The sequence below is a fragment of the Xyrauchen texanus genome, chromosome 5 (genome assembly GCF_025860055.1).
Source record: "Xyrauchen texanus isolate HMW12.3.18 chromosome 5, RBS_HiC_50CHRs, whole genome shotgun sequence".
Taxonomy (NCBI): Eukaryota; Metazoa; Chordata; class Actinopteri; order Cypriniformes; family Catostomidae; genus Xyrauchen; species Xyrauchen texanus.
In genome coordinates, this window is record NC_068280.1 from 15,541,397 (window position 1) to 15,554,644 (window position 13,248).

Sequence of the window (13,248 nt, forward strand, 5' to 3'; positions counted from 1 at the left end):
AGTTAACACATTTCTGCACTAGCTTGTCCAAAGCTAACTCATTCTGAGATACGTTAAAACTAGTTATTTAAAAAAAAAATTAATACTAGAATGAAGCTGATTCATGGTATAATTGGCTACAGAATGTCAATATAGACTGTGTATAGTGTTAGCACATTAGTGTAATGAATTAATAATGCAAATAAGACAAATTACTAGGGCTGTTGATTTAACGCGTTAATTCAGTGCTATTCATTTGACTAAAAATAACGCGTTAAAAAATTAACACCATTAATCGCAATGCCCCCGGAATGTAATATAGAAGATTCCTGAGAAATGCAAGTTTGTAGTACCACCTGTTTACTCCAGAGGGCAGTAAGTGAAACTTCCGCTGCGTGGCAAGGCGCAGTTTATACAGTGAAGAAAAACATTCTTGAACAGCAGAACAACACAAACAGGCGTTACGTTCTTTCGTTCAAAATACTTCATGGAGCGCAAATCCGAATAAGGGATCTCAAGATGTGTTCTAAGTATTGAGCTATATTTAACTTGACACAGTGACCTAAAACTGTATGTTTATGATGCGACGCACCCGAGACGCTACACAAGCATGTCTGACGCAGGTGTAAATTGATGGGTTCTTAAACAAGCCCTCATAATAAATCTCAAACTGATTGACAAATTCACTTGTGAAATGGATTGCTGTGAACTGTATGCCAATGATTGACTTATGTTCAATAATATGGTGGTAAACAATACATTGTATTCTAAAGCCACTTTTTCTATTGTCTTATTAATGACTAACTCTTCATTTTAATTATCTGAATATTTTTTATTCTATTTATATATATATATATATATATATATATATATATATATATATATATATATATAATTTTTAAATATTTAAAGATAACTATGTATCATTATTTTATCATTATATATTGAATTATATTTATATGAGGGGCTTTCTCAGCAAATATTTGTATATGCGATTAATCGTGATTAATTAATCGGGACACCATGTAATTAATTAGATTTAAAAAAATTATCGATTGACAGCCCTACAAATGATCCTTTCTATTGCATATATATTACTTTGTCATCATCGAGTGGTTAAAACAACTCCTTTTACTAATCTCATGTGAATTCTGCTCATAATATCATTGATAATACATTTTGATGTCACTTTAGTAAATTTGTCCTCATATTGAAATGTACTCCCAAAGTGGTGTGACTAGTGTCAGAATGTTCGGAAACAGAATACCATTGCTCAGCTGTTTAAAACTTCTTTTTACCCCTGAAAGAAGAACGAAGACGAACTTCTAAGGAAGTACAAGAGCTTCTGCACTGAGATTTCACTTAATTCTGTGCAAATAGAGTGTCTCTCGGTAGCCAGAGATCAAAAGAGATGTGACGTCAAAGGCACAGCACGAGTGATTTTCAGGACACAAACAATGGCTTTATGGTGGTGCTTGGGATTCGGCACATTGGGTCTGTCTTGAGGTGCAAAAACATTCGGATATAACACTTACACAGATTTCCCTTGTGATCATATTGTATTCCCTAAAAACCAAAACAATCACAAAAATTTAACAATGTCTGGGTCAGCTGCCCTCAGACTTTATGGTTCCCATTTGTATTTTCCCCCATTAATCCCTTTTATTTTATTTGTCACTGAAAAAAAAAAAAAATAGGGCATTTTATTGGTGTTTTTTCAATTACCAAACCTTAAGTCTGGGGCAGACTAATGTGTGAATGTTTCTGTATGCATGCACACATACACACATCATTTTCTCAGTCTCCATTGTTTCTTGTAGGAAACAGACCAGAGTGTTATCTCAGAAATCACTGAAAACAAAGACATGGAAGAGGCCAGATACAATAGTTTGTTTAGATTCTATTTGTGGTATTTGAGTTTCCTGAATAAACAGAATAGTCAATGTTGGGAGAAATGGTAATTTCCTACAAGAATTATATTTTTCCTCTTGCCATGATTAGAGCTATTTCCATGGTGTGCAGACAGACTGATCTCACAGTGAATTCGGAAACAGTTGGTTGACTTTTCTTGAGCTAAACTTGGTCTGTGCACTGCAATGCAAAGCACTGCCTCCAGTGGCCAATGAGGGAAGTGATTTTGAATGTAAGAACATGTGTGAGCAAAATCTAGTTGTTAAAGTGAGATGGTTTTAGCTGTAAATGATGCAATACAGCAAAGGGGAATGCATATTTGTTTAACTTTACCACCAAACACAAACCTAAACCTAACAGGCAGTGGAGTAAAAATGTAAACTTAGAGTGACAATGGAACCTCTGAATCACACATTTCACTGTTTATGCAAATGTGATCACTTCCTGTTTTCAATGCAGGACATTAACCCAGGTCTCCCATATTGCTGACGTAACACGCTATCAGTCGCGTTTCACAGGAGAAAATAAACACACTTGAACCAATGCAAAAACGTCTGATGGGAGATGGCGCATGTCAGTAACTCGACATAATGGGGCCAAGACCTTATTCACAGCAGTGCCATATTTTATTTTTGACGGGAATGACAACGAGGCTGTGAAGGATAGAAATACACTCTCTTCAATGAGCTGTAATGCAGTTTAAAGAGTTTTTGGATTGTTCCGTAGACAAACCATCCATCCATCCATCCATCGTCAACCGCTTATCCTGTGTACAGGGTCGCGGGGGGCTGGAGCCTATCCCCGTAGACAAACCATTGAAAATAATTATCTTTCCAAGAAAATTCAGTTTACATCATACTCCAGACAACATTAGTTGCGACAAAATTACATGTGATCTATGAGCTTTATACTGCTTTATACTGTGCGGGCCATTGAAGAGATGGTAAGTATATCCATCACATCCTTGTTATCATTCTCATTAAAAATCAAATATGGCGCTACTATGAATAAGGACTATGTCAGGGCACTGCAACATTCGGAAGCAACATGCCGACATCCCATGTGATCGTGTTGGTACAGTAGCACTGAATGTACAGGATGCACACTGTAAAATGTGGTAACCTAAAATTGTCACCTTAAGGAACTATTTCTACCTGATCTTACCCTTAAAACGATGGGGATTTGTTGATTTATCCTTATGCATTCAATGTTGATTCAGACATGCTATACTTGTTTTGACATTTTTCAGCGCAGGTTACAGTTTTTAGTTTAAAGCCTTGTTCAGCTACTGCGTGAATGGTGTATGATAAAATTAAAAACAATGCAGGCTTCAATTTAATCTTAATGGTTAAATTTTTCATTGAATGTGGGTTTCTGGCTGTATCATGAAAAATGGCCCTCAAGTTTACAGCCCTTAAAAAACGATCATTCTTTAAAACTGTTGTTCATTCTGAAGATCTCCTTTTGAAGTGAGATAAGAAGAGAGGCCTAGAACAGCACTGCTTATATTTAACCGGCCAAAACTCCCTGTCATATGTAAATAATGGGTTTTACAGGAAAATGTAACAGTGTGTATTTTAGAAAGAGAAAGCTCATTTCCTACCTAATAAGATAATAAATAATTTTGCATTAAACATAGTGAGTTGCTGAATGAGAGCCCTACTACAGAGATATTTGTTAAAAATAAAATATAAAATATACCAGTTAAAAATTATACAGACCGGGCCAATACAAAGGCTCTTAAAGAGGGAAGGGGGATTCTGAGAGACTCAATTCTTGTATTTTTCTCACTTTTTTAACACCTCCACAAATGGAGGAGGGTGCATGCTTTATCTACGGCCATGATCAGCAATGTGGGTAAACTGGGCATGTTTCCTGGAATGTCCCAGACAGCAGTATCATTTTCCATCAGGGACTTCTGGCTGTTTCCAGATGCTGATGATGTTTTCACACTTCTTACAAACTCTCATTCCGCTGTGGATTGTGGGGAGGTCAAGGCCTCTGGGGTTTCATTGCGTGTGCTGGGGTGTCTCTTGCTTCAGACAGACATGGCCCTGTCTCCACGGACAACCTTGGATCGCACTTATCAGCTTACTGAGTAAGCAGTACTCTCAATTGGCTGGGTCACTATAGACCATTGAGGTCTGACCATTCCTTCCATTGTGGCATGATTTGCATATCTCACAGCGGAAAGAAAAGTGTTCCAAATCATAAATTTTACATTCACACTTTTTGACAAGGGCAGCCAATGGATTTGTAATGTCAGCTTGGAAAAATTCAACATCAAATGTCTTTGGAATCACAATGAAATCAAACTTTCAGAGATTTTGTTGATTTTGTTTTCTGAAGACATTTGGTAAGAAAGCATCTCCTGAAGGCATGTTAACATGGAGGCAAACAGCATAACATAAATGGTGCAATTCTAACTGGATTGTGAGAAGAGTGCAATGGGAAGTTATGCACATAGAGGTGTGTTTACAATTAGATCACTGGTGTAGATCTGATTACATCTTCAAAAATTTAGTCACACACCATCTTCTCTAAACTAATGGGTGATTCAAACATGCATTAAAAACAGTTTGAGAGCAATTGCTTTTTTCCTCAATTACACTGGAAAATGTTCAATATGACAGGTTTGATTGTTGTTGTGTGAATGTATCCTCTTTTCCAGCGCATTGCTCCAACTCTTATGTAATTCTCTTCAGTAAGAGTAGTCCTGATGTAGCTTTCAGCTCTGGTGCCATTAATGACCACACTTACATGCACTTGGTTTATTGGAAAATGGGTTATTCCAGGGTTTTTGCAGAAAAAAATAAAACACAGCGTAAATAATTCAACATTTCTGGGAATACAAAGGGAAAAGCACTTACACTATAAACTATGCTCATTTACACCGATAAGCCTGATGTAGAGCCATATCGCACTCTTGCTCATGTGATATTGCTTATATATTAATCGCAATGCCCCTGGACCATAAAAAGGAAGATTCCTGAGAAATGCAAGCTTGTAGTACCACCTGTTTACTTCAGAGGGCAGTAAGTGAAACTTCAGCTCTATGGGCAATGCTCAGTTTATACAGTGAAAAAAACAACCCTTCTGCAGGCAACACAACACATGCGTTACATTCTTGCGTTCAAAACACTTGATGGGAGCGCAAATGCGAACTAAGGGTTCTCAAGATGTATTCTAAGTATTAAACTATATTTAAATTGACACAGTGACCTAAACATTTTATGTTTATGATGCAACGCACCCGAGAACATTGACGAACAAGCCCTCATAATAAATCTCGACCTGATTGACAAATTCACTTGTGAAATGGATTTCTGTAAACTGTATGCCAATGATTGGCTTATGTTCAATAATATAGTAGTAAACAATACATTGTATTCTAAAGCCACTTTTTCGATTGTCTTATCAATGATGAACTCTTCTGCCACAAGAATGTATGTATTTTAATTATTTGAATATTTGTTATTTTATATATATATATATATATATATATATATATATATATATATATATATATATATATATATATATATATAATATAATATAATAAATTATATATATATATATAATTTAAAGATAACTATGTATAATTGTTCATTATATATTTGCATCATTATATATTGAATTATTGTTATATGAGGTGTTTTCAAATATTTGTATATGCGATTAATTGCGATTAATTAATCAGGACACCATATAATTAATTAGATTTAAAAAAAAATTATCGATTGACAGACCTAATATATATATAGTATATCAGTATACAGTTAAAGTCAGAAGTTTACATACACCTTAGCCAAATACATTTAAACTCAGTTTTTCACAATTCCTGACATTTAATCGTAGAATACATTCCCTGTCTTAGGTCATTTAGGATCACTACTTCATTTTAAGAATGTGAAATGTCAGATTTATAGTAGAGATAATGATTTATTTCAGCTTTTATTTCTTTCATCACATTCCCTGTGGGTCAGAGTGTACATACACTTTGTTAGTATGTAGTACCATTGCATTTAAATGGTTTAAATTGGGTCAAACATTTTGGGTAGACTTCCACAAGCTTCTCACAATAAGTTGCTGGAATTTTTGCCCATTCCTTCAGACAGAACTGCTGTAACTGAGTCAGGTTTGTAGGCCTCCTTGTTTGCACACGCTTTTTCAGTTCTGCCCACAGATTTTCTATCGGATTGAGGTCAGGGCTTTGTGATGGCCACTCCAATACCTTGACTTTGTTGTCCTTAAGCCATTTTGCCACAACATTTGAGGTATGCTTGGGGTCATTGTCCATTTGGAAGACCCATTTGCGACCGAGCTTTAACATCCTGGCTGATGTCTTGAGATGTTGCTTCAATATATCCACATAATTTTCCTTCCTCATGATGCCGTCTAATTTGTAAAGTGCAACAGTCCCTTCTGAAGCAAAGCACCCTCACAACATGATGCTGCCACCCCCATGCTTCACGGTTGGGATGGTGTTCGTCAGCTTGCAAGCCTCAATCTTTTTCCTCCAAACATAACGATGATCATTATGGCCAAACAGTTGAATTTGTGTTTCATCAGACCAGAGGATGTTTCTACAAAAAGTAAGATCTTTGTCCCCATGTGAACTTGTTTCTTCCTTGCTGAGCAGCCTTTCAGGTTATGTTGATACAGGACTTGTTTTACTGTGGATATAGGTACTTGTATACCTGTTTCCTCCAGCATCTTCACAAGGTCCTTTGCTGTTGTTTTGAGATTGATTTGCACTTCTCACCCCAAACTACATTTGTCTATAGGAGACAGAATGTATCTCCTTCCTGAGCGGTATGATGGCTGCATGGTCCCATTGTGTTTATACTTGCATATTATTGTTTGTAGAGATGAACATGGTACATTCAGGCATTAGGAAATTGCTTCCAAGGATGAACCAAAGCAAAGAGGCACTGAGTTTGAAGGTAGGCCTTAAAATACATCCACAAGTACACTTCCAATTCATTACAACTCCTACCAGAAGCTAATTTGCTAATTGGCCAACGGCTTGAGATCATTTTCTGGAATTTTCCAAGCTGCTTAAAGGCACAGTTAACTTAGTGTATGTAAACTTCTGACAAACTGGAATTGTGATATAGTCAATTAAAAGTTATACATTCTGTCAGTAAGAAATTGTTGGAAAAATGATTTGTCATGCACAAAGTAGATGTCCTAAACGACTTGCCAAAACTATAGTTTGCTAAAATTGTATCTGTGGAGTGGCTAAAAAATTGTTTTAATTTTATATATATATATACACAGTACTGTGCATAAGTTTTAGGCACTTGTGAAAAACTTCAAAGTGAGGATTTCTTAAAATATTAATTGTTTTCATTAATCAATTAACATCATACAAAGTCCAGCAAACAGAAAAAGAGCTTAAATCAATATTTGGTGTGAACACTTTTGCTTTCAAAACTTGCTTTCAAAACTGCACCAATTTTCCTACTTAGACCTGTTTTTTCTTGGTTGTTGGCAAATAGGATGTTCCAAGCTTCTTGGAGAATTCACAACAGTTCTTTTATTTATTTAGGCTGTCTCAATTACTTATGTCTCTTCATGTAATCCCAGACTAACTCATTGTTCAGTGGGGGGCTATGTGAGGGCCATCTCATCTTTTGCAGGGCTCCTTGTTCTTCTATTATATTCTATTTGCAGAAGGAATGTTTGGGAGTATAAAATGTATATTTCCTATTGGCATATTAAAGTAGCAGATATAAATAACCATCTGAAGACAAATGTTTTTGTGAAACATCTTATGTGCCTAAGACGTTTGTACAGTACTATATATATATATATACACACACACAAACATACATGCATATCCTTTATTTAAATCCTCAGACAATTCTCAAGAGATGCTTACTTCTCATTTCTCCCAAGCCACAGCATGAAAACTAGGAAAAAAACAACAACATGAAAACAGCCTATTTTAAAACCAAAAACCCATTAACTGATGAATAGAATTACTATTTGAGAAACATGATAATCAAATTAAACTGTGTCCTATTAGTCTCAAATCATTGATGAATCACTCATGTTTAGCTAGTTCATTTAGAATTATTATTAGCCACCAAGTTGTTTCTATCCATCCCTCAGGTTGTTATGTATACCTTGCCTTGTCTCATGTTTGCCCTTTGTTTGTCATTTTTGTCACTTTCGTAGTTCCGTAGTTTTCATTTTGCCCCTTTTGTAGTTCCATAGTTTTCTTGTTAGCCTCGTGTTCATTGTTTGCACCTGCCCTCGTTAATTTTGCCATTTGCCTCTGTTTATTCCCTTGTTATCTTGTTGGAGTTCTGTTTGTTCATTGGCCCCTTTTTCTTATGTTCATGTATTTATACCCTGGTTTTTGGTTCAGTCCTTGTCAATCGTTGTATGTTGTCGAATGTTGTCGAATGTTGTCGAATGTTGTCGAATGTTGTCAAGCCTGGTCTGTGTTCCCTGCCTGAGTTCTCAGTTTATGTTTCATCGTGTTTTGTTTCTTGTTTTCCCATTGTGGCTGTTTCCTTTGTGTTTATTTATTTGTTTGTTTATTTAATAAAAGTTAAAGCTGCATTTAGATCCGCTCTCCTCGTCTGCCTTCCAAGCCTCCCATTCGTTACACAGGTACATTACTAGCAGGTGTACTAATGACTCTCCTAATAAAAACAGTATTTATACGTGTTTCAATTGCTCAAAAATGGTGGTTTTACAAAGTATTCTACAGCTTGAGCACAGAAGGTGACACAGAACTCAGTGTAAGAAAATGCCTACAAAAGGACAACGTTCACCCCGCTTGACTCTATCCGATAACAACATCATAAAATATTCAGGCTTCCAATGACCAAGATCCTTGAGAGGGCCACAAGAAGAAACTATGCCTTAAGTCCAGCAATGCAGTTCTTAGCTGCACTGTTATTATGCTATGGGAATTTTTATGGAGGAGTTGGTGATGGGCTGTGGCTCAGCAAGTCTTCAGTCAACAAATTTGTGACAGCAATAACTCCATGCTGACTTCTTCCTCAAAACATCCACCAGACCAATCAACAGTTCCATAATATTGCCAACATCCCCAGAGTGATTGGCTTCATCGATGGTACCCTTATCCCAGTGGCAACTCCTGTGGTGAATGAGCCCTTGTACATGGGCTATCCAGCCATTAATGTTCAAGTTGTGTGTGATCACCGGGGGACTTCACTGACATTGTGGCAAAATGGCCTGGAAGCACACATGACTCTTTAAAGTGGGCCAATTCAGCAATTTGGGAAACACTGAATGTTCTCTTCACCCATACCTCTTGACATCTGTACAGCATCCAGCCACTATTGCAGAGGAAAGGTTCAATCAGGGCCGTGGAAGGACATGCTCTATTGTGGAGAGGGCTATAGGAGTGTAGAAACAGTTTTCGCTGCATGAGCAAGTCCAGTGGTGGCCTGAAGCTGAACCGTTCCAAAACCTGTGCTCAGGGCCGGCGCTGGCCAAATTGATGCCCTACGCAGAGTTCCGGGGGTTTGCGTGATATGATCACTGCTTTCAGGTCCTTGAATAACATATAACGTGCGAGTAAGGGCAGCTGGTGGACTTTCTGGTGCCCCCCTAGGGAGTTGGTGCCCACACAGAATGCGTAGTCTGCTTATTGGGAACGGCAGTACTGCCTGTGCTGTTGTAGTGATTACTGCAATTCTCAACAACCTTGCAGTCATTGCAACTTCCTGAGGAGGAAGAGGGTTCATACTGGTGCTGATTATGACAAAAATGCTGCTGCGAATAACGATGATCCTCTTAACCCACATCAAGGCAGAATGCATCCTGAAGGAATTTCCAATAAAGTTAACTTAAAACGTAAATTACGTGATATTTGAACACCAAAGTTCTCAAAGTGGATGGTGAAGTATTTGAAAGGAATAGGGCATAGGGCGAAATCAATGATGCAACAACGCAAACTTAAAAGGAACTATGCTTCTAACCACAGGCTGTAGTTCCAACTACACAACTTTGCAACACAGTTCGTTTGTTGTATGTTGGTTGAAAATACGGTTACTATGTTGGTAACGACGGAACTTGCGCTTCAAAAAGCACTAAATATTCCTCTCATCTGACACACGAATATTTAATATGACTCTGGCGAGCACTGTCTCTGGAGCTCCGAAGTTTGTGCGAATCCAGCAGGCTTTCTGATATTTGTGCTCCATAGACAGGAGAGCTCAGAGTTGACTTACTCGCACAACTCAGTAATATTTGACCCAGGAAAACCCCAAGTGGTGAAAGAAATATCCACAGAACATTTATATCGGTAAAGGCAGCAGAAAAAAAATTAAATGATGTAAAAACCCTGTCCATATTTCTTTCACTCAGTCTCACGTGAAGCCCTGTTGCACATATGGATATTTACATATCACGATATACATGATATAGTAAAATCTCTAACAATTGACACTTTATATCATCGCAAAATGTGCCTGGTCTTTAACGATGTTTAGGTAGGTGCACGTGTCAAATTTACATCCACATGAATCTTCCCACAGTGCATCCTTGTGCCATCACTTCCCCAGGTAAACGGTACACATGTACACGGCCATCACGTGATGTTAATGAGAAGGGGACTCACCGGACCAGGCAACCTTCTTTCACTGCTGCAGTTCCGATGCTCACGTGCCCATTGTAGGCGCTTGGCCCTTGTCAAAGTCGCTGAGGTCTTTACTCCTGACATTTCTCCTGCATTCAGCATGTTGACTAAGAGAACTGTTTGTTCGCTTACCATCTAATATACCCAGACCTTGACATGTGGCCTTTTTAGGATGATCAACATTATTTGATTCACCTGTGAGTGGTCATAATGTTTTGGGTTATCGGTGTATACACACCAAAGTAAAATATTGAATGTCCCTCACGTTCACGTATATATGCTCATATATAGGGGGAATCACAGAGTTCCACATAATAGGGAAACCCCAATTTTGCAGTGCAATTCCGCCACAGGTTGTGATGGAAATTTAAGGGAACAAACTCCTGCTTTTAGTCAAAAAAGTCCTGCTTTTAGTCAAAAAAGCAAATCATCTCTTTAACACGTATGCACATTAGCTGGACCAGCCTGAAAATAATTTATTTGCAAAAATAATGATGCCTATGTTTGTCTAAATGTATTGATGATTTCATATATTATTTAAAGCTGAAGTATTTAAAGTATATGAAGAATAAACAATGTTTTCAAAACAGTTTTCTGAATACGCTCCTCATCTGCCATTGAGCAAATTAACAAATAGCTCCAACTAACACCTTTGGTTGAGTAATGTTGTTGGGGCAGGACTAAACAGGTCTCTCAAAACAAATACAGGAATTTTTATAGCATCACAAAGACAGTTTTTACAGTTTTCGAATATACCTCTGTATATTAAGCTGGGATAGGATAAAGTATTTTAACACAGAAAATGTTACATACTTCAACTTTATATGTTTTCTTTAACACTTCTCAAACAGTTAGGAGCTGTACTTGCCTTCATAGGCATTGCCCAGGCAATGTAGAGATGGCCACAGCAAAATTGAAGAAATTGAGTTCTAAACAAAGATTTGGGAGCACAACCACAACACAAACAACACAGTTCTTCCAGCAAACTTCCACCACCCAAAACCCACTTCTATTTTTAACTCGTGCTAACTTCAGTTAGCAAGCCAAATTTGTTTATCTTTAACAATCTGTTTACCATTTCCACTTCAAGGACTAAGAGGACATTCAAACTTGTGAAGCCTCATAAGTTGTATCATTCCAAAGCAAACTGGGGCTGTGACAGAACAAAAATGTTTGTCCTTTTGGGCTGTAACTCCTTGTTGAAAAACACTTTGAAGCAACATAGGTGCAAGGTTAAAATATTGTGGTGCAAATAATAGTACCATAGCAGCCTGATGGTTAAAGCAGTAGTTCAATCAAAAATATAAACTCTGTCACCATTTACTTACCCTCATGTTTTTTAAAACCATACAATGAGATTCAGTCTCTCTGAATGTTTCTGTAACATAAGGTTTGACAGGCTACTTTTCCCCAATCTTACTCAGTTTCTCTGTGTCTTAGCTGGAGCATTCAGAGCCAGACCTGGTGGAGCAGTTGCGATCGGCGGGTAGCGTGGATGAACTTATGAGGATAGTTTACCCCAGCTACTGGAGCATGCTGAAGTGTCGTTCCAAGGCAGGAGGACGCTTTCATTACAGAGAGCACAGCTCCACAGAAACAAGGTCGGAGGAGGCCTCCTTTGCGGCTGCTTACTTCAACTTTGAAATGCTTAAAAGTGAGTGACTATTAATTTAGGACTGGCACAGACTGTGCTGGTGGTGTTTGCTGTCATTATATTATTACAGCTTTTGTATAGTTGTCAAGTATTACTTTTGGAATGCTTTTTTGACAATCCTGGAACAAAGTGTTCTATGGCTGCCAAGAATGTGTCAGAAACTGTGATCTGCAATAATTGCTGTGCATAACATTTCTACTTTTCTTTTGCCTCTTGTCCTACAGGTATTGAGGCAGAGTGGAGAAAGACCCTGTGCATGCCACGCCAAGTTTGTTTAGATGTGGGGAAAGAGTTTGGGGCAGCTACAAACACCTTCTATAAACCACCCTGCGTGTCTGTCTACAGATGTGGGGGCTGCTGTAACAGCGAAGAGCATCAGTGTATGAACATCAGCACCTCCTACATCAGCAAGACGGTGAGTGACTCTTTCATTGTGAGTCTACATTCACAAATCTGTTTGGGTGAAGGAGGGCATTAACCAGTAGTAATATTGTCCTCAATAAAGCACAAACAGTCTGGCTACAGAAGTAAAAAAACCTATTACCGGTCATTTTTTTCTATAGGCTAATTCATTTTAAACAATTGTAAAGGGAACAATGGAAAGGAAGAGGCAAGAACCGGCTTGACAATATAAATTATATTTTTAATATAAAACTGAACAAAAAAACACAAACACACACATGACAGTCAGCTGACCATAAACGATCTCTCTCTTGTCGCACCACCTTCCGCAGTCGGCCTTTATCCATATATGAGGCTTAATTAGCCTGAAAAGGGAACTGGTGTGTATAATCACGACCCGGCCCCACCCTCCACCCTGTCACATACCTCCCTCGTTCTCTCAGACTGGTTAGCCCCCGGCATGACGTACAACCCCCCTTTCCCTGGGGAGGGGCTTGCCTTCCGGCCTGTGTTCTGACAGGTCATCCCTGTCTACCTGGTGAGGGAAAACAAGGGGAGGGAAACAGAAATAATAAAAATAGGGGGTACTTCCTGTAACAGTGTATTACCCCCCCAAAAAACACTGTAAAATTTAAAAGAGGCCAAAGCGGAGCAGCAGTGAGAGAGAAAGAGGGGA

At 38.1% G+C, this 13,248-nt stretch overlaps 1 protein-coding gene across 1 annotated transcript in view; it reads left to right on the forward strand.

Annotated features, from left to right (window-relative positions):
• The window catches only part of vegfc (vascular endothelial growth factor c), a 70,207-nt gene that overhangs the window by 17,387 nt on the left and 39,572 nt on the right, over nt 1–13,248 (forward strand). Inside the window, exons 2-3 of the mRNA XM_052126906.1 lie at nt 11,957–12,170; nt 12,395–12,585. Coding sequence (XP_051982866.1) covers nt 11,957–12,170; nt 12,395–12,585 — 405 coding nt within the window. The remainder of the gene's footprint in view (nt 1–11,956; nt 12,171–12,394; nt 12,586–13,248) is intronic.